Consider the following 26275-nt stretch of genomic DNA (forward strand, 5'->3'; position numbering starts at 1 on the left):
CATTTGCTACATGGCAGACCTTGTATTAAGAGCTTCATAAAGTCTATCTTGCTTAACTGACGACTTAAGCAGTCCATGAGATGAGTCATGGCGATCTCCATTTTATGGACCAGGTTAAGCTACCTGCTCGAGGTTACGGAGGAAAAAAAAATGGAGAAGGAAGGATATACACCAAGATCATTGTAGCTCTAAAGACCATGCTTTTATCTTCCATGGCCCAATGTACCATTAAAAAATACAAAAATTACATATACATTATATATATATATATATGTATATATATATAACTTATATAAATTATGTGTTTATATATCCACATAAATAATATATAAATGTTATACATGTATATTTATAAATATACATAAATATATATAAAATATATAATATTTATATAATAACATAAAACAAAGGCAAATTCAATAGGTGAGCTAAGTTTCTTTTTATTTGGTGACAGGAAAAGGATTGTTCCTCAGATGTTGATGCTTATCTTAAAAATAATAAATTTAGAGAAATGTCAACTTTCATTTTGAAAAATTTCATAAAACTACTAAATAAGTAACATATATAATTATTACATGATATATATATATAGAATAAAAAGCATTCATAGACTATTCAGAATCTTAGATTTGCTAGACCCTATTCAACAGCAATCTGTATGTTTAGTTATCATGAGCCCCAGCAACCAAATACCAAAAAAAAAAAAACCCTCCAAAATGTCTGTTTTCATAAGAAAACAAATAGTTAACAAAAATTACAATAAAAATCAATTAGAAGTCTCAGGTTCCTCCATATAGTCTTATGAAGCAATTTTCCACTGCATGAACAAAAGTTATCAGTTATCATTGGATTTATGGATCTTCAAAGACTTAGTTATTTTATGTAGAAAAAATGACAACTAGTACATAGATAGAGATTTAAGAGGCAGGCAAGTTCAAAGTCAAACAGTCCCCAGAATTCAGGACCACAGATTATGAAGATAAATGTTAATCTCAGGCATCTCGCTTTCCTACAACCACTGGAATTAGCAGACCAATGCACTCTCTGCTCTAGCATAACATCTCTTATATCTTATATAACATCATATATATATATATATATATATATATATATATCTCATATCTTATATAACATCTCATATCTCAGATATAATAACTAAGAGATGAGGAAACTCTGTAAAGATTTATATGGACTAAGTCATGGGTTAAATAGATTTGCTAAAATAAAATTAAGTTGCTATTCTAGGAGACATCTGGAGTATCTGAAACTGACATATGTATCAAAAAAATCACTAATAAATCACTCAGTACTGGAAAAGCCAAGCCAAGCTTTCAGTGTTTGTTTTTGTTATTATTCTTTTTTGGACTTCGTTGTGCCTGAAATGATTTTGAGACCAGCAAGAAGGCTCTGAAAGCTTCAGAAGCAAAAAGTGAGACAGGATTTAAACTTAAAAGGTGTTATTTCAGAGGTAATAAATACAACTCCAAGTCATCCTATACTTTCTTAACAGTGATTATATACCAGCCTGCATTTTTTCCTAATGAAAAGTCCTGTTTTTCAGAGGGACTGCCTTCGGGTGAAACCTCAGTATTCCATTCTACCTAGCTTTCTAGTTCAACTTGCTTTTATGTTTTCATCATGGCCAACAACTACAATTGCACGTTACATTCCAGATTCAAAGAATTTTAACTCTCCCCCCACTTGTTATTATTCCAAAATGGATCCAAGTATTATGGTCATTCCTCTTAAAAACAAAACAAAACAAAACAAACAAAAAACCCCAACTATTTGTGTTGTGTCTTCTAGATCCATTAGCAGTTCTGTTTTAAAATGTAGGGTTTTTTTTTTGGTTGGGATGAGCACTGGGTGTTGTATGGAAACCAATTTGACAATAAATTTCATAAAAAATAAAATAAAAAAAAAATATAGGTTTTTTTTTTTTTTTTTTTTTTTTTAAATATTCAAGTATGGTGAGGTCAACAGATCAGGAGAAAAATGCCATTGAAGAAAGACTGTTACACACACTTCCCAAGAGGAGGCGACATGGCATGTCATTGAGGGGAGGAGGGCGGGGAAGCACCAGGGTGGGTCAGGAGGTAGAGGGCATGAGGGAAAATGTAGCCAGGAGTCTGGGTTCCTTGAGAAGGAATGGGTGAATCAGGGTAAGCAGGCTTAGATTCGGCTAGTTTGAACAGTTTTGGTAGGTTCTGGGGTACAGGGCTCTCCCTAGATGTCTGGTACCTAGACTTGGGGTGAGGAGGTAGATAGTGGGTCAGAGTGTAAGAGTCTGAAGAAGGTAGTTGGGGGATATAGGCTTTGAAGTGGTTGGTTTGATGTCATGGAAGGTGTGCCCAAAGGCTAGTCATTTGCTACCTCTAGAACTGGCTAACTCTTGGAGGGGGAGGTCTCCCTACAGTTAGCAAGGCCCCACATGTCAAAACACCATGATTAATGCTGTTACTAAAGACTTACTGTGGTCTTAGAAAACATACAGCAGACTCATGAATCCTATTTAATGTCTATTATGAAAACTGACAAGTATTTCTGCTAAACAGTACAAGAATTAGTAATACCTTCCTATATTTACCACAGAATGTTAACACCAAATAAGGGAATGGTTGACTTTAACCTGAGAGCTTTCCTCATTTACTCACTTACGGTTCCTTAAATCTGACTCTTCGTATGTTTTTTTCACACTCTAAATTGTGGACGCAAGTTGGCCAGTGATTGGCAAGTAAGTGCTGATACATATTTGTTGAATAAATGAATGAATGAATGAATGAACAAAGAATCTGAGAAAGGGCTAAAATTAATATTAGCTATCTCTAATATATACAACATCCAGCACCTGGTATAGGCATCATAAATTGATATTATTATATGTAAATCAGTTTTTGAACAAATTATTTTTTAATTTGTTTCATAATCTGCCAAAAAAAAAAACCCGAACAAACAAAGAAACAAACAAAACCAGTGTTTGCCGCACAGAGTACTGAAAAGAGCACTATATCAGGAGCAAGAAAGGCTCCAGTTCCAAATGCCTGTCTCTTGCGTTACTTATATTGCGTTCTTCTAGAGTGCGAAGTCACACTCTTGAACCACACTGCGTTATCTATCATTGATGAAACAAGATGGTATGATCGTTATGGTTCACTTTGCTTTTACGTTCCTGTGGTTCTATGAATTCGCTTTGTAAGACATGTTAGGTTCAAAGTTATAATAATTTGGCAATAAAAAAATACTCATCTTTACTACAGATCATTCTAAGGGAGTTTAATGGACAACACCATAGTTATGGGTCCGCATACACCCGGGTATAAAACCAGAGGGAATGTTGTAGACGTAACCGAATTTGTGCTTACAAAATCCTGCTATCCTTAGTGTCAGTGGATCTCTCCTAGGTGGCATGCTCAAAGAAGATTCTAAAAACCCCAAACGGGTACCCTCAGAGCAAACATTTAAAACTAAGACTTTACGCCTTTAAAGAGCTGGATAAAATTAAAGACCCCTCCCATTCCTAGGCATTCATCATCGATAGGGTCCCTGGGGAGACTCTGAGGCAGAGGCAAGTCCAGACTTCCCCTTTGTTGTAGACTACAGGACGGAAAAGTCACATTACCTGGGACATTCTCTCACGGTGCTTGGCCTCCAGCCTCTCTTTGGCTTTCTGGAAATGGGCATGTTCATTCTCATCTCCGGGTGTCTCAAGATATTTGTCCACGGCATCAGGTGTGCTGGCTGCTGTTGTAGGAACTAGAAGGCAGAAAGAAGGAGGTTTGAGAAGGGAAACGGTATCCAATCATTTCAAAGAAAGCCATTTTTTTTCCGTTTACTCCAAAACAAAGACTTTAGTAGAGAAGCACAGGCAAGAAGTTAATGCTGTTTAAGAGAACACCATGAGACACTTCCCAGCACAGGACACCTTTCAAGGACAGGGCGAAGGAAAATCTATAAAACAGTCCATTTTGCAAGTGTAGCGTTATATTTAAATTTCTTTGCAAAACAAGCGTGCGTAGAGTGAAACCAGTTGGTGTTTAATACATTTTGTCCCAAATCCCGATGTCTTGCAAAATTAACTTTTGTAGTCTTGACAGTAAGATACGTTATCAATATCACAGCTTAGGATTCCTACAGAAACTGAACAAATCTCCAAGTCTATTGCAGAATAACGGCACCATAGAGTAAAAAGGTATTTTCAGATAGCTTGATTTCAAAGCCATCTTTTTGGTGAGAGTGTTTGAAACACTACCCCAAACCCCGCAAACGTCAATAAATCCATTTTCAAAATCACAAAGGGACCTTTCTGCCTTCGCAAAATTTGACAAGAGCCGACCAATTCATTAGAGTTGTCACAAAGAAAGAAAGTGATTTCTACTTTGAATTCAACTAAAACTGCTAAGCAATATTACTGAGTTGCAACATATACCGCTAAATTATGTGGAAACATAAATACCCATAAAATTGAAGAGTATGATAAAACAAAACTATTTTAACTCATGAGCTGAGTGAATTGTAATGCCTAAACAAGCAATTTTCCAAAAGATTAGCAATGATTAGTGGGAATTCAGAGCACTTATGAGCATACTTAAAAAAAAAAAAAAAAAAAAGAGGGGAGCCTGGGTGGCTCAGTCGGTTGGGTGTCCGACTTGGCTCAGATCATGATCTCGCGGTCTGTGGGTTCGAGCCCTGCGTCGAGCTCTGTGCTGACAGCTCAGAGCCTAGAACCTGCTTCGGATTCTGTCTCCCTCTCTGTCTGCCCCTGCCCTGCTTGTGCTCCGTCTCTCTCAAAAATAAACATTAAAAAATAATTTAAAAAAGAAACAAAGGAAAAAAAAACGACTTTGATTTAAAGAATAGAGTATGTTCAACCAAAACAGTGAAATTAGGTGTTTTCACTATGTTTTTGGGTCAAATCAACTCAAGTGTTTTAATCAAAAGATTATTAAAATATCACCCATGTTCTAGGTACTACTCTTCACTGATTTTATCTAGTTGTTGACTTCTACATTTGAGATATAATATCCCAAAGAGTTAAGTGAGAAGTATTTATGGCTAAATCATTTGGCAACTAAATTCTGAGATAAATGTCTTTTATACATGCTTTGAGAAAAAACGCCTGGAATCTCCACAACCCAAAGGCTTCAAGATTTGAACCAAAACCAGGCTTTTTTCATTACATAATCAAACAATATCTTTAATTTTAAAGAGAAAATATCTGTTCAGATTTCTTCCCCTTTTTCTTTAATCAAGGTTTAAGAATTATTATTATTAACAACAACAAAAAAAGAGCAGTTTAGGTGTCTATATAGATGGCTGCTTTCAAGTGGAAGGAAGGGAAGTGGGGCATATTCCTGGAATTATTTTTCAAAACACTTTGTGTTCCCTCTTCGGCTGCCACCAGGGGATTCTGAGTCAATAGGTCTGGGACTGGCACAGGACATACATATTAAAAAGCATCTGGTCCCATCTTCTGTGTGGTAGATGAGTGAGAACGTGTTTCAGCAGCGAACGGGGAAAGCGTTGGAATTAGGCACACCTTGATGCTCGTGTTTCTTAGACTGGCTGTGACCCAGGGCAGGTAACGTGAGTCATCTATGTACCAGTTTCTTTATCTGTCAGCCAGCATGCTAGGTGCACTGGGAAAATGAGATGCCACCCCATGTGTGTTACACAGCCTGCACCCAGGGTGGCACCCAGGGTCCTTCATCACGTCAGTGCCCTCAGTCTCTTCCCTGGCATCACACATAATCCAAATCTTGGAGCGTAAACAAACCATAGAAAAAATGAGCTTTTATTTCACACACAGGACCACCACCCACAGGAAAAGCAGTAGGTATTTTTCTAGAAGATCTCCAGGGGGCGCCTGGGTGGCTCAGTCGGTTAAGCGTCCGACTTCGACTCAGGTCACGATCTCGCGGTCTGTGAGTTCGAGCCCCGCATCCGGCTCTGGGCTGATGGTTCAGAGCCTGGAGGCTGCTTCGGATTCTGTGTCTCCCTCTCTCTCTGACCCTCCCCCGTTCATGTTCTGTCTCTCTCTGTCTCAAAAATAAATAAACGTTAAAAAAAATTAAAAAAAAAAAAAAAAAGATCTTCGGTATAACCCACATAAAAGGCCCACAGATTATTGAAAATGAGTCCTTAATTTTTAACACTGAAAATCATTTTCAATTTAAAATCTTTTTTTAAAAGGAAATCAAAGGCAAGTATTTTTCTGCATAAATTCAAGCAAATCAATATGCAAGTATATTTTACTTCATCATTTTCCCCACTTGAAATGGAAGTGATGTTTAGCATGTTAAATTTGCTTCCCATGGTGTTAATCATTTTTTCATCTTTAAACTGGTATGGCTCAAGCGAGAACGAGTTAAAGTTCTTTTCAGCACAGTGCAATCTGGCAGAATGACAAAATTAGGCAAACAGTACTTTTCATTTTGAACACATGAAAATGTATAAATGTTTGAGGCTATTTTCACTGATTGAGATAGCCATCCGTTAAGTGTCAGAACCATAACTGGGGCGCCTGGGTGGCTCAGTCGGTTGAAAGTCCGACTCCGGCTCAGCTCACCATCTTATGGTTTGTGGGTTCAAGCCCCGCATCGGGCTCTGTGCTGACAGCTCAGAGCCCAGAGCAGGTTTCGGATTCTGTGTCTCCCTCTCTCTCTGACCCTCCCCCACTCATGCTCTGTCTCTCTCTCTCTCTCTCTCTCTGTCAAAAATAAATAAACATTTAAAAAAAAGAAAAGAAAAAAAAAAAAAAAAGAACCATAACAGCATCCTCTTCGAAAACTGGAATTATAAAAGTTACTACATAAGTAGGGGAAGTTCTCCATCCAATTTTTATGGTTGGCAAATTTTATGGTTTTCTCCAAGTCTTATGATTTGCAAATATTGTCTACTGTTTTATGGAAAGGAGATCAACACGAAAATCCGAGTCAGTATAATCGCATTATAGCCTATGTTAAAATGTAGCTTTGCAATATTAAGAATAAAAGAATCATAAAGAAATGAGCATGCAAGGTATATTTAATAGGATTAAGAATATTTCAAGTGTTAAACCTTCTTTTTAGGCACATGGAAATAAATACAAATACTGTATTACTGATTTATTCCATTGAACCCAGTATTTCCCTTCGAGTAAATCCTTGTAAGCGGCTCTTGTTATTTCCTTTAGTTAAGGACTTTAAAGGAAGCAGTCTTTTAATCTTTAAATCAAACATTGTAGCCATTCACACTAACCTTCCATTTCAGTTAGTGTGAGTGAAACATTCCTGTATTCATACCAATGAGCAAACCAGACCACTGTACAGGCAAGGACAGAAGAATGATGGCACATCTTGATATGTGCAAATGAATTTACTATTTCATTATCACTACCCTGCAGCTGGTAGGGAGGAAGGGAAGAATGTTTTTAAGGAGGGGTTTGTACAGAGAGCTCGGCTTCTATTTCTCTAATATTCCCATGTCCTAAAGACATGGTCACACGAGGAACAGCTGATGGTTTGTGATAAAGTCCACGGTAGGCCAGACACAGGATAACGAGGACAGTGTGGGCAGGGGCAGGAACCCTGTGCCCTTTCAAAAACGTGCTTCCTTTGGGAAAAGAGTGGTTCGAGGAACGACAGGGTATGTTACAGGCCACAAAGGAACGGGAAGCTGTATATCACGGGTCACTTAAAACATAGGTCATTAAAAAATATTTTTTAAGTTTATGTATTGTTAAAAGTTTTTTTAATGTTTATTCTTGAGAGAGAGAGAGAGAGAGAGAGAGAGGGAGAGAGACAGAGAGAGACGCACAGTGTGAGCAAGGGAGGGGCAGAGAGAGAGGGAGACACAGGAATTGGAAACAGGCTCCAGGCTCTGAACTGTCAGCACAGAGCTGGACGCGGGGCTTGAACTCACAAACTGTGAGATGATGACCTGTGCCGAAGTTGGACGTTCAACTGACTGAGCCAGCCAGGCGCATCTATTTATTTTTTGAGAGAGAGACAGAAATAGCATGAGAAGGGGCAGAGAGAGACAGGGAGAGAGAGAATCCCAAGCAGGCTCCATGCTGTCAGCACAGAGCCCGATGTGGGGCTTGATCTCATGAAACTGCGAAATCACGACCTGAGTTGAAACCAAGAGTTGGATGCTTAACCCACTGAGCCACCCAGGCACGCCAAAACATAGGTCATTTCAACAACGAAGAAAGTAGAAGCAAACTGGACTTAGGACATTTACTTTTGTTGTGGTTTTATAAGCTAACATACAGCAGTCTGTCCTGTCCAGAGACCTCTGAGGCTCCTTAAAAATTGAGACACAGGCTCAGATTTCCAAGTTGGCCAAATAATAATAGCCCACGTTCATTTGCTTCTACCACGCTAGGTGCTTTCCAGGTGTCCCCATTTAATACGTGGGGAGAATCAAGAATTACCCCATTGCATTTATTGTGCATTTAACACAGCTCCTCATATCCCCGACCCACAAACAGGTCTGAATTGAAGATTAGGTAAACCATGAAAAGGCTTATAAAGTGAACCGTTAGAGCAGAAGAGGGTTAATCCCATTGATACGTCCAGGGCACTGGAAAGTATTTGCTTTTGTTATTGAACGACAATTGGCGAAAAATATGCTCTGCTAAGTTACCTGCAGACCCGTTTTCTAGCAAACAGCCGTTCCTGCCCTGAATGTTATCTGGCAAATGACCTCCAACCAACGTTGAGCAGAAGTAGGGTTATGAGACTGGGGCCAGGCGTGTGAAGCTGGATGATCTTTTAGCCTTCGGCCCCTGCTGTCGTGTTCATTCATGCCTTCTGCAAGCAAGCTCGCTGGGTATATTCCCCTTCCGCGGAAGACTGGACTTAAAATTCAGGGTTAAACGCCTTTAGCTCTGGGTTTTGACCTCTAGCCGCCAAATCATTAGCGGCACATGACACCGTCCTATGCGTGGGCTTCTAAACTGTCAAATGACCTTCATCTTGATTTTCTTCGTGTCTCAAAACAGCCTTATAAACCATGGGAGGACATACACCTTTTCATACTAAGAATGGGTGTCTGAATGGAATACCAAATTAAAAAAAACAAAAACGCTACAGGAAGGCAGTTCTACTTCACAGCACTTTACCGCCTCAAGGTGAACATTCTGCTTCCCCAAATCCAGCGCATTCTGGATGACTAATGCTTTCAATATGAACCTCATCCTGGCTTGTTTGCTACTCTGGGAGGTCAGAGGTATCTGAAAAGCCGAGACGGCAGCTCGGATGTAGACTGTGCCACCTCGAGTGTGCCCGTTCATTCCTTTATCCCTCTGTTTCACAAAAATTACACCCCACACTAATGTGACACGCACGGGACAAACCAATGAAGACAACAGAGACCGCTGTTCTTGGGGAATCATATTCTAGAGAGAGAAACCACCGCTTCAGGAGAAAAAAAAAAAAAGACAAAATTAAGACACGTTGTTAGAATGCGATTTCTATCATGGAGAAAAAAGAAAACTATAGCAGGGCTGGCAAGAATCAGGGGGTGCAGGGGAAGGGAGCTGGGGGTGGGTGAGAGACCACAGCAGGAAGGAGGTGGCCAGGCCGGGTCTAATCGAGGTGATGTTTAGACAAAGAATTGAAGCCCCACCTCCCTGTTAGCAGCTGCAAGAACGTAGCAGGCAGAGGCAGAAACTAGCACAAAGGCCCTAAGAGGTGAGAGTGTCTGGAAAATTCCTGGACAAGCTAGGTCAGTGTGGCCAGAGCTGAAGAAGCAAGGGAGACAGTAAGTAGCGAAGAGGCAGAGAGGAAACGCTGGTCACATCAGGCGAAGCCTGCTACCCACCGTAAGGATGGCGAGGAGCCAATGGGAGTTGTTTTGAGAACGGGAAATATGTGATATGATGCTTTAAAAGGGCCACTCTAAGGGCGCCTGGGTGGCTCAGTCGGTTAAGCGGCTGACTTCAGTCAGGTCATGATCTCGCGGTTTGTGGGTTCGAGCCCCACGTCGGGTTCTGTGCCGACAGCTCAGAGCCCGGAGCCTGCTATGGATTCTATGTCTCCCTCTCTCTCAAAAATAAATAAACATTAAAAAAGAAAAAAAAAAAGGTCACTCTGTCTTTGCCAAGGGGCAAAGCAGAGGAAGGAGGTCTCTCAAGGGTAAAAGATAAAAATGAGGGTGGGTTGGAAAAGCAGCAGGAGACAGTGAGGCCTTCTCTTGGAAGGCTCTCCACCCCTCCTCCCAGACATAAGACGAATCACAGATTTGCTTTCTCATCACCTAAACCACAGGTAACCAGATACTAAGGGAGAAATTCTTTTCATGTGTATGTGTGTGTGTGTGTGTGTGTGCGCGTTCATTTCAGTTTTAATAATTTTGTACCAATGGGTGTCACAATATTCTCACTTCACGTTGATTGTAAACTCTCTTGGCACCTGTCGGAGCCTTTTTTTTTTTTGGTGGATGGAGTCTGGCACACATCTGCTTTCAGTTTATTAATGACGCCTGGTGCTGCACCCTATGTTCCTGTAACAAAATACATCACCATCACTGGGGACATGATGCCAATGAAACGCTTCCATTGCAGCATTTCCCCTGAGAAAATGTTACAATTTTTAGGAAACTCACTTCCAAACGAGGGGAAAACTGGTATTATTTTTAGGATGTGGTAAAAGTCCCTCCCCTTGCCCGTTAGGAAGAAGCTCTGTATCAGGGACATGATCAAATTCAGCTAATAAATCAAAGTTGATGCTAAATTTTTAGTTCATTTTCGTTCTGACTATATAATCACTACGATGTACTCCATTTCATACCCAAGACGGCAAGAATGTAGAGTCAAAACGCTGCAGACATCATGAAAAACTGCCTCCATCATTTTGACATTCACTTGTTTCCTCAATCTCTAGGAGACACACAATATAAAAAAAAATTTTTTTTAATGTTTATTTATTTTTGGGAGACAGACCGAGTGCGAGCAGGAGGGGGGCAGAGAGAGAGGGAGACACAGAATCCGAAGCAGGCTCCAGGCTCTGAGCCGTCAGCACAGAGCCCGACACGGGGCTCGAACCCACAAACTGTGAGATCATGACCTGAGCCGAAGTCGGACGCTTAACCGACTGAGCCACCCAGGTGCCCCGTAGGGGATACATAGTTCTAGAGTCAAGAAGGGCTCAGGATGTAGGAGGAATGACCCCACCTTCAAACAGTAACAACTCTGACAACCTATAAGCCAGAAGGCAGAACGTTTCCCCAAACAGAGGCCCGTGAATGGCATTTGGTCAATATACCAGTGTTAGATTCTAACAAGAAAGTCTGGTTAGTCTCCTTTCATCAGGAGAAAGGCAATTTATCTCCACAGCACTGACAACAGAAGATGAAAGTCAATAAAGACCTATTCCAGTCACTGCTTTATCGCTGAAAATACTCTTTGATCCAGTGCTGGCAACAGTGGGACTAGAAATGGCAGTGCTTCCTATGAGAGGTGGCAGTAAGGGTCCTTCACATACAGGTGAAACATGAACCTGAAAATTTAACCCCGAAACAAGGCAGAGCATGCAGATTGCCACCCTGACTTGAATGAAAAGAAAAAGAAGGAAAAGTCCATTTCTCTCATTCCAAAATGACTTACTTAAATCCCAAACACATCCTAAACTCAAATATTTATCACACCCGCGAGGTCCAGGTGAGAGGGGCCGCTTGTGATGCGAAAACAGCTTGTGCGACCCTTAAATATCGTCTCAGACTCTTCTAAAAATGAAAAAGAAGAAAGGAACAAAGGCCCTTTCCCCGGCACGCCCCGGCTCCACGCTTGTTTTATAGGCAGTGCGATCATAGCTGGCCGACCCTGCATCGTGCCGACAGAAGGTAATAAAAATGTAATCTACGCCGTGTTTACTCTAGTCAAGCTACATTTCTTTTTTATGTCTTATGGACACGTAGTGATGTGGGAATTGCGTCGATCTGTGAAAGGAGCGTGGAGGCATGAAGGCTGGCGTTGTTTTTATTAATATCACAGTGCACCACAAAATTGGAGAGCAACCTCGAGTCTGCATCTGAAAACCACATGTGCAGCCACAGCCGTAGTTAACTGGCATCTAGGCTGCCTTAACCTCCGGTTATTGTTTTCTGTCCATGTGTCGGAAGCCATTCTCAACTTCATTAATGGTGGATCATAAAGAGATTACCTGTCACAGTCACTCAGCACTCCACAGATGAGTTCAAAGAGTCAAAATCTGCAATATTATCTACTTTCAAAGGAACTGTAGCAGTAAAAGGCAGATGGAGCTGTTAACCTCTACGGAGGTCTTAAGGATAAAACCAATTTCATTTTCCTCAGGCCGTCCACACCAGTCTTTCTCTACACTTGTATGTTTTAACGTTATATTGTTATTTAATCCTCTCACACACCGAGGTCTCATCTCATCAATAAAGCTGTCAAGTTATTGGAAGCAGGGAACTTGGTTTACTTTGTTGGTGTCCCTCAAAATATCCAGCTTAGCACCAGCACATCCTGAGCTCAGAAGTTAACGGCTTTATTAAATCAAAGGTTGGCATGCTGGTCTTTTTTTTTTTTTTTTTTTTGGTAAATAATGTGTTACTGGAACACAGTTGTTATCTATTTGTTTACCTATTGTCTGTGGCTGTTTTCACAGCTGTAACTGCCAAGTTGAGTATGTATAACAGAGACCATATGGCCTGCAAAATCTCAAATATTGACTCTCTGGTCTTTTGTGGAAAAATTTTTGCCAAAACTTTTATTAAACTATCTACTTACTCTTCTTTGGAAATAGCTGGAGAATAGAGCATATATATATATATATATATATATATATATATAGTGAGCATTTTTTACTGTTCTGAGTAGATGAGCTTTTTTTTTTTTTTTTTTAAATGCCAGTTTGCTGAGCAAATCAATTCCTGTCAATCTCAGGATCTCTCCCTCTGATAGCTTGGAGGAAAAAGCCATTTTTTATTCTGGTTATTTCTCAATACCAAAGATGTGGCTTCTCATGTGCCAATCTAATAGATTTTACTGCCACTGATGTTTTAATGGTTTTAATTGTTGTTAATAGTGCTTGGTAGTTTTAGAAAAATATCACAGTTCCATTAGTATTCGAGAATGTGCTAATGAGGACTAATATTTGCTTGTTGCCATCAGAAGAACACATACAGTGTGATTAAGAACAATGGTTCAAGTCTGGCCAAACACCGAATGCCTGGGTGTTAGGACAGGATACGACAAATCGGCGGCAAAGGAGGCACATTCCATTCAAAGGGTGCACGGTGAGTTATCTGTGGTTTGCAAATTGTGAACCACTGTGGCAGCTTTAGAACTTGGGGTGGTGATCTGGCCTGATTTGACGTCCTCATTATTTTTTTTTTGAAGTTTATTTATTTAGAGAGAACATGCGTGTGTGAGCAGGGAAGGGGCAGAGAGAGAGAGGGAGAGAGAATCCCATTTATTTATTTAGAGAGAACATGTGGGTGTGAGCAGGGAAGGGGCAGAGAGAGAGGGAGACAGAATCCCAAGCGGGCTCTGCGCTGTCAGTGCAAAGCCCGAAGCAGGGCTCAAACTCATGAACTGTGAGATCGTGACCTGCGCTAAAACCTAGAGTCAGATGCTCAGCAGAGGGAGCCACCCAGGCACCCTTGTCCTTGTTATTTTTATACACTCTGGCAGTGTATTAGTCTATTCTATGGTATCTTGGCCATTTTGATGTGAGGACAAAAATAATGTTTTTCCTTTCTGGATCCTGCATGAGGCCAGATCCAGCCTTTGCACAGACCCTAAGGCCATAAACACGATCCCGAAGAGCATCCTAGATGCCAAGTCATCTGTGTGGCAAGGCTGTGCGGCATCATGACAGATGGCTGTTCTCTAGCATATGCTGGGATTCTGTGAAACGAAGATGAAACACACAGAGGAGGAGGGGGTGGGGCAGGGGTTTGCTGGCCTGTTCTCTGCCTCCCCAGCAGCACTCGCGTCAGAGTAGAAAAACTGAGACCTCTAACTAAGACTACAGTCAGGGCAGCAACAGCGACTTCTACCCCAACTTGTTTGTACATACGGAGAGCAGGGATGCGGGTCTAACAGATTCAATTTTCACAAACGTCAACCGAGAATCGGAGGCTTCTGAACGACAACGCAGCAACATGCCCTCAGAGTTCATGCAAAGTGTGACTGTTTGCACCAGCCTGGTTGTATCTTTCCGTCAGCTGTGGGCTCACCGTTAGTCTAGATCAGGGGCTCTCAACTGGGGGTGACTTTGCCCGTCCCTGCTTCAGGGTGCAATCTGGCAAAGTCTGGAGACAGTTTAAGTTCACACAGTTGGGATGCCGTTACTGGCAGCCAGCGGGTGGGGGGGGGGGGGATACTGCTAAACGTCCTCCATGCACAGGACAGCATCCGCAAGAATGAATTATCTAGCCCCAAATGTCAACAGTGTCAAGGTTGAGAGACTTGGGTTTATTTATTGTCTGTGCCACAACTCACTGCAAGAAAAGAGGAAAAGATGGGTCATTTGTCATTCTCTTTGGCCAGACCCTTTTCTGCAATCAGCTGACTAAATACGGGCACGATGCTCTGTGTGACATCAAATGCCATTAAGGAGTCATTCTGTTTGCCTTTTGAGATGCAATCTGATGGGAAGAACACTAGAAAAAAAAATGATTCTCTCATTTGAAACAGAAACTAATCAATAGATATTTATATAGTACTTTCACTGTTGTTAGCAAACATTACACTGGGCAGAATGAATGTGAACCTTCTGTGTTGTTCTAAACCCAAATGGGCAGACACAAAATAATGTCAGAAACAACTCAGGTCTCACCAGATACTTTTTTCAAACAGGAAAGGATTTTTTTTTTTAAAGGACTCAAATCCACAAGTTTATGAATAAAATGAAAGCTCTTACCTCATCTCTCTCTCTACCTGTGGTTTAGTCTTATCTTCTATGAACAAAATAATAATAATAATAATAATAATAATAATAATAAATCAGTATTCCTTAAAATTGCAATGCTCAGAAGTGGTTTTTATGACAAAGATTTAACCTGATCATAACCCGCTTTGAAGAGGAAAAATATTGTACGTGTAATGTAGACCATCACACATCTTCTCCTTGTGTGCAATGTTTTTTTTTTTAATTTTTTTTTTTTTTAACATTTATTTATTTTTGAGACAGAGAGACAGAGCATGAACGGGGGAGGGGCAGAGAGAGAGGGAGACACAGAATCGGAAGCAGGTTCCAGGCTCCGAGCCATCAGCCCAGAGCCCGACGCGGGGCTCGAACTCACGGACCGCGAGATCGTGACCTGAGCTGAAGTCGGACACTTTAACCGACTGAGCCACCCAGGCGCCCCTCCTTGTGTGCAATGTTACATCAGTTTGACGGAGAAGCTTTTCCTATCTCCTTTCATATTTCTTATTTGGCTAGAAGCAACTCAAACTGAGAAACCCATCAAACAAACCACTCCGGGGAAAAGAGAGATCCTCCAGTAAAGCCTAGACTGGTGGAGAAGCCAAGTGCAAGCCCATCTTGCTAAATCCTATGGGCTTGCTCACCTTCTTTTTGGGCTCTTTCCCTCCGACTACATCCTGCCATCTGCATTTGACCTCCAGATGACCGTGAATCCTTTAAATCAGATGTGTAACTTTGCTATAAATAAGGAAGCATAGCTGCGCAGGCTATGAATAACTGGAAATTATATGCTTTCTCTAGTCTGTTTGTACCAGCATTGCAGATCACTTCACTCCCTGTGATGAATAGTCTCTGCAGGTAGACGAGAAACTATAGCCGCCAAAATCACTTCCCCTCCCAGAAAGGAAAGGTGTCATGATCCCAAATACACTGCAAGTAGTCGGAGAAAATTACTGGGAAAGAGAAAATTGCGAGAGATCTTCAACGTCTGTTTGGAAAATCTGAGGACGCAGGTACTTCATGAAAATAAATTTCTCAAGTCATGTTCATTTCTGTTAATTACTGAAAATGGAAAAATACAATTGTATGCTAACATGCTATGAAATGAAATATTTTTTATAAAAGGGGGGAAGATATTTCATTTATTGATACATGTTTTATTTAATGCATTTAGAAAAAATGTTTTTAATATTCTTCCTCTTTCTGTTATTTTCTGTATTCTTAAAATGCATTTTGAACTCCAAATACTAATTTTTCTAACGTAAAAAACAGAGCCCAATACTTGACCGTATGGAGTATAAGTGCAGAGCCACGATACCATTTAGGTTTCAAAGCTGGTCCTGCCACGTTTGATGGCTCTCACAGCTTCATTTTCTCGTATGTATAAAGGAAATGAGGAAAATGCCCACAAAGTGTTCCTGAGAAAAATAAATGATCCATGAAAACACCGGGTAAATTGCAACCTGCCACAAAGATCAATATGGTATCAATCCTACAGTGTAATATCCAGTTTTCTCCAGTCCTGTGTGTCTACTCACTTGTAATACTTTCAATGTTGTTAGAAAAAATGCTTTGTCACAATCACAAAAATATGTGGACTATACTAGTGAAACTCCCACATCTTTCAAAAGTTACATATAAAGTGAATGAATGTGAATCTCATGGTGGCCATTAAAAAACCTTAATGGTCTATGATGAAATTGTAAGTTACATAATTCTCCAACTGTTATTTATCCCTTTTTTTTAAAGGTAATTGGTTTCATCAATTTGGAGACCAGGTTTTTTAAGGATAACATAAATATATGCTCATTTTCATTATATATGAACACGAGCTGAAATCGTGTCTCTTTTTCTAGCAACTATAAGCATCAATAATGTGTGTGTGTGTGCATGTATCATCCTTAACCTAAAGAAGGATAAATTTATTTATGGATATAATCCACATTTTAATATAAGTACTTGTGGGGGCTCCTGGGTGGCTCAGTCAGTTTAGCGTCTGACTTCAGCTTAGGTCATGATCTCACGGCTCATGAGGTCGAGCCCCATGTCGGGCTCTGTGCTGATAGCTCGGAACCTGGGGCCTGCTTCAGATTCTGTGCCTCCCTCTCTCTGTCCCTCCCCTCCTCACGCTCTGTCTCTCTCTCAAAAATAAACATTAAAAAAATAATAATAAATACCTGTGTGTTAACATTTTAAAACCAAGGTAGTCAGATACACCAAGTGAAATCAATCACAAAACACAGACATTCTAAGGCTGGATGATGATTTCTTTGGGAGAATCTTTCCACAACCTAATGATAAAACCTGAGGTCGGGCACTTTTGCCCTAGTAAGGTGCATTCAGGGAGAGGAAGAAGAGGTGGTTAGGGAATCTAAAGGTAGTCTTTCACTTCCTAAGGCTTAACATCTGCCTTACAACACATAAGTGAAGCCCGTGCATACACACTGGTCCGTGGAGTCAGCACCACACATGTATATGATGTATTTTTCTGGGAAACGAGTCACTTATATTCATGGCCTCTTGTAAAGCTATGGCATCTTGACAGCTTTAGGAAATAGAATAGTGATGCCAAATAAAACACAGTAATGTTATACGTACGGTATGTAGCAGAATGACATGAAGCTGAGAAAAAATTTTTCATCAGTAATAGAAGTTGAGTCAATCCTTGTAGCCTGGCATCTGAAGTTGTCTGGCAGAACTGGACACAGTTACAAGCAAAGCAATGGAAATACACATTTTATCGAAAGACAGGTGTTCAAGAAACACAGAACCATGCAAAGAAAGTGATGATGCTGGAGTTATACAGCCATGCACTGTACTATCTCCTCCTTCCCCCCAACCCCCTCCAGCGAACGACAACATACGTTTAACAGCATCTTGGGGAAGAGGTTCCTGGGTAGTCTTGAGTAAGCTTTGGGACACTATGGAGAAAATAAGAGAACATAACTAAAAACAAAAAATAGAAACATGGGAATGGTGGCTGAAACTTACATGATTCCACTGACCAAAAGGAAAAACAAAAACAAAAACATTGGATTAAAAACTAAAACAAAACTGCACAAACACCTTCAGGCTTGGCCCCAGCTCAGGACCGAAGTAAACATAAATATATTTGCCCGATAATATCTCAGCGTGCTGGGTATTTTGTCTCCAATACCACTTGTAAGTAACATCCTGAGGATTTCCTGCTCCCATTCTCCCTCCTTAGTGTCAACCATCACCAAGGTCCCAAGGATCCACTCCTTTCACCCATTCGTAGGGCAGCCTCCAGCTCTCATCTCGGGCCACATGTTGAGGCTTCACTGTCCCCTTAGGTCTGTCCACCCTTCTGACTGACCTTAAGCCTCTCACATTTACTTTCTCGATAAACTATTCTATAACCTCCTTACCCTGGAACTAAATACGGACTGCTTGGCTTATCCATTACACATTTGTTGGGAATCTCTGCCTTTTGCAAATCTTTCAGCAAAAGGTGTACCATCCAGGGCACCTCCAGAGGCTCCAAATGACCTGTGTTGCCCACTGTTCGCTCCCAGCCTGAGTCAAATCAGACTGATCAAATGGAGACTGTGTGCGTATAGGCCGCTGTCGTGTTTTGGTGGGGGGATCATTTCCAACTCGAGGCAAATTCCTCACTGCTGATAATTTTCAAAAACCCTTTCTTATTACATGCGCGCGCACACACATACAATTTATATTCCAAAAAATAAATCCACCTCAGGGAAATAGAGGAAAACAGTTTGGAAATGTGCCAAGAAATCTCCCTCAGCAGCTAAGCCAGTTAGAATCTCTGTAACAAAAGTTCTTTGTTCAAGAGGCTGCAGGCAACAGAATCCCCCATTGTGTTCCCGGTTACCTGACCTAATTAACTTCTTTGTTTGAAACTGAAGAAAGGAGTCCTTGCCGCAAGAAGCCACAATCATCCAATGGCGTCCAGGAAAGAGGCCCTTGGGGTTACCAATTCCTACACCTGTTCTCACACATGACAGAAATGGAGTCATCCCTCATACAGGAGACCAGTGGGAACTTTTCCATTAGGTTCCACTTAGATGCTCGGCTTCACAATAGAAGGTCTTAATGGCGAGGTCCTTTTGTTGTTTAGCTTAAGCCTAGGATCGCAGTGGAGAACAATGTATACTATCCCTAGGAATCCCAGGCAGGAAGTGGGAGCTATCGCCTGCCTAAGCACAAGGGAGAAAAGGCAGGAGTCTCTTAAAGAAATGCACAATTAATGAATTTAATCTTTAGTTTATCAAGGTGAGCAAATCTTCCCTTGAGTACTTCAAATGTCCTACTCACGAACAATAGTAAATAAAATTGGGACTTTAACTTGGGAGGCTGTTCACAGGAACAGAAGTCCCCTATGTCTGGCTCACTCCCTCCTGAGTATCGCCTCTGTGGACAGAGTTTCATCTCGTATTTGAGTCATTATCACTCCGCGTCTCTCTCCCCCAGCGTTATGAAAAACTTAAAGTTCAAGAGAAAAGGCTGTGAAAATTATATTCCCTGAGTCTTTTGTCCTTCAAGGTTTCTAATGTTAAGTGGAGAGTTTTCTTCTATTTCCAAGAGAAGGCACGAAACATTGATACTGCAAGCGTCCGTGTGTGAGCTCAGAGGCCCCTGGGGCCCTTTCTGTCTTCTGGCATTCGACGTGCGTATGCTCCATTCAAGCACGTTCTCTGCGGCCGCAATAAAAGTCACACGTTACAAAACAGCTTAAAGGTGCTCATCACAGCAGTGTGCCTTTTGCCAGTGCAAACGAAGCCGCACCCGCCAGGCTTCCGGCGGGAAACCTTACTTGCACATGTACTGCACATGCATAGACCTGAACACGCATGTGCACAGACAAACACACAAGTATCCGTTTGCACAGACAGTCGAGAAGACAACACAGCGACTCCGGCGTGGCTTCAAGAGGGGCACTCGAGAGAAGTCCCTAGAGACCGCAAGACGGACGCACCACAGCTGGGAAGGGAACACACCCGCGGCCATGCTTTATTAGAGAAAGACGGAGATGGGTGCTCGGGATCGAACATACGGGAGGAGACGCCGGGCAATTAGAGAAGTGGACAGAAACGTGGTTAGTGGCAGCGACAGACCCACTCCCAAGAACCAGGAAAACCAATCTGTTACGAAGAGCAGAGTCAGTGGCGAGAAAAGACGAGAGGTGGCCAGGCTCGGGGAAGGTCCACTTACTGACGCTGCCGCACACGGCCATGCAGTACTCCTCTGTGTCAAAGTTGTTTCGGTTCCCGCCACATCCGCCGTAAAAGAACGGGGCGCACTTGCCTTCGGTCACATCAAAGTACCAGCGGGAGATCATTGCGCGGCATGGCCCCGTCTCGGCTTGTTCAGAGCACACCTCTAATCAGAGGAGACGTGGGGAACCACATTTAGCATGAAAAGGCACCTGCTCGCTGTTCGCGTGCATGTTTACTTTTCTTACACCTTACTCATCCCCCCCACCCCCACCCCCCGGGGGGGGGTCACCGGGGCTGGGATTATTGGGCGGCCTCTGCCAAACATGTACCGAGGACTTTAATCTCCAGCCAGGAGGTTAGAATTCCCTCTGAAACAAAGCAGTGCATTCTCATCTGGTTTAATGAGTGGCTCAGTAGGAATGAAAGGATTCCTGCTAGAACGTGAGCATATCTGGTAGCTGCTTTTAGATTGATAGCAAGTGCCCCAAAGGGTCTGCACGCGGAAACATTTCTTCCCGGTAAGAAACAAATTTCTCAAGGAACCTCCAGTCAGCTTTAAAGGTAAAAGGGTTGTGTCTGTTTACGATGCAAAGAACGTTGTCTTCTCACGAACATCTGACTGTTTTCCTTCACGAAGAACAGCCTTGACTCAAAGTATAAAATAATTATAAAGTATAAAATAAATATTAAATTTCATTAAAAAATTATAAAGTATAAAATAAATATACTTCGAATGTGATCCAGTTTCCAGAGAACCAGCCTGTCCACTGACCATATTTGAAAACATACGTCAACATCTGTAAATGGGACTGACAGCCAGTTATATTAACTCTAGTAAAATATAATTTTTGATTTTTCATTAATCCGTCCCTTGGACAATAATGCCCCAAACAACAAAACAAAGTCAATCAATTCTGATTTGTTAACACACACCACGTATGCTCTTACATGAAAATATATCTTACCTGTCAGCATGCTTGGCCACCCTCCCCAAGATCAATTTCATGATCCTTGATTGATCCAAGCGCAATAACTTATCTGATTCCATTTGTAAAGTTATCATGAGTAGAATAGGAACCTTACCTCCCACGTATATTCCATTTTTTTAAAGGGAAAACAGTTCTCCCTCTGAGTTTATGTCTTGCCCTAGCTAGGCTTCTAGAAGAGCCTGCTGATGCCTTAGCACACACAGATGTCTTGATTATTAATTTTACTGTCATACCAAGGAAAAGCATCCTTCTAAAAGATAAAAGTCATGCAGAGTTCAGAGTTTCCAAAGTAGGAATATTTAACAGACTGACTAATCATTCACTCAAAGATAAAGATCGACAAGGTCTATGTAAAAGAGAACTACTATTTAACTTGCTTATACACACCACTTAAAGCTCTTTCCTATTGAGACAAAGAGGTGATAGCAAAACCAGAAGTTACCACCATCATGATGACGTCAACAGAGTAGGGAAGGACGGTCAGCACTGAGCTCAGAAGGTGGAGGTCAAACACTGTGCAGGAGAAACGCCAGCGTAACAGATATCTAAGGTGCTTCTGGCTCTCTTTAGGTGGTTTTCGGATGGAAATATCTGGCTCTGGGAGCATCAAGCTCCATGGCACCGTCACTAAGGTCTTCCCATTCAACTGCTGCTTTAAAAGTCCATCCTTGTCAAGCCATGATGTGTTTTCAATTTGATTTCTGCATAGAGCTCTTCTGTCTGATGAAAATCTGCCAATCCATTCACACAAGTTTCCCACCCCCTTGGCAATCTGATTTATCCCCCGCAAATTAAAGAACTGGTATTCATACTTATAAAGGGTCAAACAGTTTTGGGAGGGGAGAGAGTCTGATCACCTCTGAGCTACTGACAAAGCAGCTTCTGGGCTACAGAGCTAAAAGCCACATGCCCCAGATGTGGGGTCTCTGGCAAACCACAGCCATTAAGCTGTCTCCACTCACGGACCTTAGTTTCTCTCCCTGTCAGTTGTAAGAAATACCTACAGGCTCTCTCTTCTGCATTCCCCTCACCAATCTGTACATGTTCATGTGACATGCTCTTTCTTTCTTGTTTCTAAGACATGACAGTATTCAACATTAACCTCTTCCTCAGGCTGTACTAATTCCAACAAGACTCCCAGACAACGGTGTCCTCTGAGCCTCCGCTGTGGTTGAAGCTGGCACTCGAATGCCTCTCCCCCATGGCATGACCCCAGGAGCATAGGCAACAAAACTCATCACGGCTCTGTAACTCATAGCAATCCTCCCATTTTAGACCTCTTAAGAGTACCAAAATGTGTCTTCTTGTACTTGTCTGCCACAGACACCCCCCCCCCCCCAACATCACAGCTATGCAGGGGCAGGAGACCTGTTTTTACGGAATCTCCTATGTTCTAAATGCAAATGATAAGTTTAGAATAGCTACTCTTCAGCTTCATTTGTCCTTGCAATTCTAAACATCGCTCTAGGGTGCAACTTTGTGAGCCTAAGTTATTACAACACATCTCATATTCTGTTGAAGAATAAAGTGGCCACATCTGTGTTGAACTCTTCTAAGAAAAATTTTAGAAAGTCAACGTACTAGAAAAACAATTATTTTTTAAGAGTGTGTTTTTTGCAACAATAGATACACGTACTTTCTTTTTTTTCTTTTTAATGTTTATTTCTGAGAGAGAGACAGAGACAGAGCGCAAGCAGGGGAGGGGCAGAGGGAGAGGGAAACACACAATCCAAAGCAGGCTCCAGGCTCTGAGCTGTTAGCATAGAGCCCATCGTGGGGCTCAAATTCACAAACTGTGAGATCATGACTTGAGCTAAAGTCGGATGCTTAACTGACTGGGCCACCCAGGCGCCCCGGTATATGTACTTTTAATTAAAAGGAGATTTTATAATATGCCTGCAATTAGCAAGTAGTTATCAGAAAACCTGCCCAACAGAAAATAATTCTGATCAGGGCAATAAATGACTGGGTATTTATTATATAGTAATCATATTTTATTAAATAGAGACATATAGATACAGGCAAGCAAGGCTGAACGAACGTCTTATTAGAAATCTCACTTAAGCCCCAAATACGGGTTGGACCAGATAAGCAAATGAGGGGAACAGCTGTGTGCAGTAATGAACTCACTGACTCAGTATGAAATGACGGGTGTCACGGAAGTCTCTACAAGGTATCTGTGGTTGACCGGCCCTTTACCAAATTGTGTCGATTCTCTGAGGCTACCCAATACACCTGTCACTCCATTTACACCTGACCCAGTTCTCACATCTCTCCATGAGGAGAGAGTATTTTTATAAAATGCCACCTCAAGGCGATCCATTTGTAAGTATTTAGACCCATCAGTCTTCTCGTGGTGACGTGCTGGCAAGCATTCACAAGAGGGCACCACTGGGACTTTTCCCAAGTCCTTTGTTTCCACTTTGTTATGGGAATAAACCTGTTTTTCACTAAGCTGTGTAGAAGTGCAACACAGTATTACAAGACGCTCCAAACTCTGAATAAGATGCCGTGTCCTCTGCTGGAAACAAGGCAAAGCGATTATTCTCACTGACAGGAATGGCAGGGTATGCTGGGAAACTGGTTATCTCCAGTGGGGGGTGGGGGAGTGTGATTTATAATGTTCAATGATGTCCACGGTGTAAACAGTCCCGCCATGGGTATTTCAAGCTACCAGTGGCTGTGGCTCACCAGATTCCTGTACCCTTGAATTATCTTTTACAGGCTAGCAGTTGTCCACACCACACCACTGAGAGGAAAGAAGGGTACAAATGATACTCGTCACAGGTACATGGAGGAAGATAGTAAGACTCTTCTAATTTGCTTGGTCTTTGAAAGCTGAATTTTTACAAAGCTGCTCAGCGGGAAGACACATCAGGGTTCTTTCACACTTTGCATGAAAGAGAAAGGTAAGGATAGTTTTCCCTTTCCGTTTCTTATTCCCTGTCTCAATCTCCTACAACTCCTCAATCTCCTACAACATGCCCCAAAGGATGGGGGCATGAATTGCTACTAGAAACTATCCCTCGAAGTGCCGTCCATGATCCGCTGGGCCAGCATACCCGGGACTTGGGATCTACTCCAGAACCCTGTCTCCGAATCCACGTGTAGCAAATGCCTCAGTGACCCAAATGGACGTTAATGTTTGAGAAAGCAGCGTGATCCACCCTACACCTCTTATGAGCCGTTGAAATGTCAAAGCCAGATATGTAAGACCCAATCACTTTCCAAAATGACCAAGAGGGGAAGGATCAGTAAAAGGCAGCGTAGGTTTTGGCTTACAAAAAGAAGTCCACATATATTTGGGAGAAGAGGAACAGGACATATTTTAGTAGAGCTGTAAAATTCAAATATGCTGTATCTCAAAAACTTAAATATGTTAGAGATACATATTTCTTTGACAGAGTTTAATACGTGTGCCTTAAATCCAATAATGAGATAATAACTACTATACTTACATTTAAGTCTATGAGAACTTACATTTCTCCGAAATCTGAATGGAAGTGATGTTCTTGGAACATGCCAGAACACCAGAAATATCACAGCTATTATTTTTATTTAGACAAATAAAGACACAACGAAGGAGACTTGAAATTTACTTTCTTTGTAGCACCTCTCCTTAAAGAAAGGGTTATTATGTAGGCGTTGTTCTTCCTACAAGAAGGATGCTCCAGGATAAGCGAGGCAGAGGTTGGAGGATGGTCCTGCTGTTTCAGGCTCTTTTCTGGAGGAGACTGAGCGTGTCCACCTTGCCATTTTAGCTGGTCTCTTGTCACAGAGCCCAGCAGGAAGGCTGGGCAGTCTCCAGCTGAGAACACGTGTCTCTGATTGCTACCCACCCATTTGCGATTTTAAAACAGTGCACCAGGGGAGAGCAAACTGCTTTTGGAAGAATATAAAACAAAGTGAGGAAGGCAGTTTTTCTCCATCTCTCACTGCCTATATGGCAAATGTGCATACGTAGTATTTAAAAAATATTTTGTGACTTTTCTCTAAGCTATGAAACTACACTACATCTCAAATATCTGTTTTCACCTTATAAATGAACATTTACCCTCTTTGTTTTAGCATAGGTTTTGTTTGCTTATTCTGCACCGACTACCTACGGATGTGCAAAGTGCCGAGCGAAGGGTTACGGCTGGCATTAAGACGAGACACGATACTGCAGGGGAGTTTCTCTGCTCAGATAAATTTAACGCTGGGCATCATTGTAGATCTCAGTAGCACAGCCCAGTGGTCTGGAACCAGAGAGGATCTGTCCCCAACCATCCCCTCCCACGACACATCCAGCAATGCCTAGAGACAGTTGGAGCTGTCACAGCTGGGGGGTGTTACTGGTACCAGGTGGGAGGGATGGTGCTACTGAACATCCTAAAATGAGCAGAAGAGTACCAACAAAGAACCATCGGGCCCCAAACACTGTTAATGCTGTGGCTGAAAAGCCCTGCCTCAGTCCAACCTACTACCAGAAGATTTCACGTGGCATTTTAGTAATAGTGCCCAATCCTGAGACTGGGGGGGATAATAAGCAACAGTCACTGACACCTCACAAATCTGGCCTAACAACCGGCATCGAATTTCAGGACAGGGGCACCTGGGTGGCTCAGTCGGGTAAGCATCTGACTCTTGACATTGCCTCAGGTCATGATCTCACGGTTCATGAGTTCGAGCCCCATGTGGGGCTCTGCACTGACCGTGTGGAACCTGCTTGGGATTCCATCTCTCCCTCTCTCTCTGCCCCTTCCCTGCTTGTGCGGGCGCTCTCTCTCAAAATAAATAAATAAATTAAAAAAACAATTCCAGGGGCACCTGGGTGGCTTGGTTGGTTAAGCGTCCGACTTCAGCTCAGGTCATGATCTTGCGGTTTGTGGGTTCGGGCCCCGCATTGGTGCCTGTGCTGACAGCTCGCAGCCTGGAGCCTGCTTCGGGTCTGTGTCTCCCTCTCTCTCTGCCCCTTCCCCGTTCACGCTCTGTGTCTCTCTCAAAAATAAATAAATATTTTTAAAAACCCCAAAAACTTAAAAAAAAAAATTCCAGAATGGATTTAGTCATGAGACTGCCCAGCAAGGGCTTTCTATGCTTCTAGCATGAAACATTAGGAATTCGAGCTTGCATGCAAGAACACAAAATTTGTCTCTAGACTGTGATACTTTCATATTCTGTCTCAGAAATTATATCTAACAAGAACATAAATAAATTCAAGAAA

General features: G+C 41.9%; 1 protein-coding gene across 7 annotated transcripts in view; it reads right to left on the minus strand.

Annotated features, from left to right (window-relative positions):
* The window catches only part of APP (amyloid beta precursor protein), a 279739-nt gene that overhangs the window by 86074 nt on the left and 167390 nt on the right, over positions 1-26275 (minus strand). For 2 of the 7 annotated variants that reach the window (XM_058731800.1, XM_058731799.1), the window contains exons 7-9: positions 20076-20243; positions 17744-17800; positions 3620-3753 (exon numbers count right to left, since the gene is read on the minus strand). In XM_058731800.1, coding sequence (XP_058587783.1) covers positions 3620-3753; positions 17744-17800; positions 20076-20243 — 359 coding nt within the window. The remainder of the gene's footprint in view (positions 1-3619; positions 3754-17743; positions 17801-20075; positions 20244-26275) is intronic. The other 5 variants (XM_058731802.1, XM_058731801.1, XM_058731805.1 and 2 more) reach the window with 3 other exon arrangements.

The sequence above is a fragment of the Neofelis nebulosa genome, chromosome 5, assembly GCF_028018385.1.
Source record: "Neofelis nebulosa isolate mNeoNeb1 chromosome 5, mNeoNeb1.pri, whole genome shotgun sequence".
Classification (NCBI taxonomy): domain Eukaryota; kingdom Metazoa; phylum Chordata; class Mammalia; order Carnivora; family Felidae; genus Neofelis; species Neofelis nebulosa.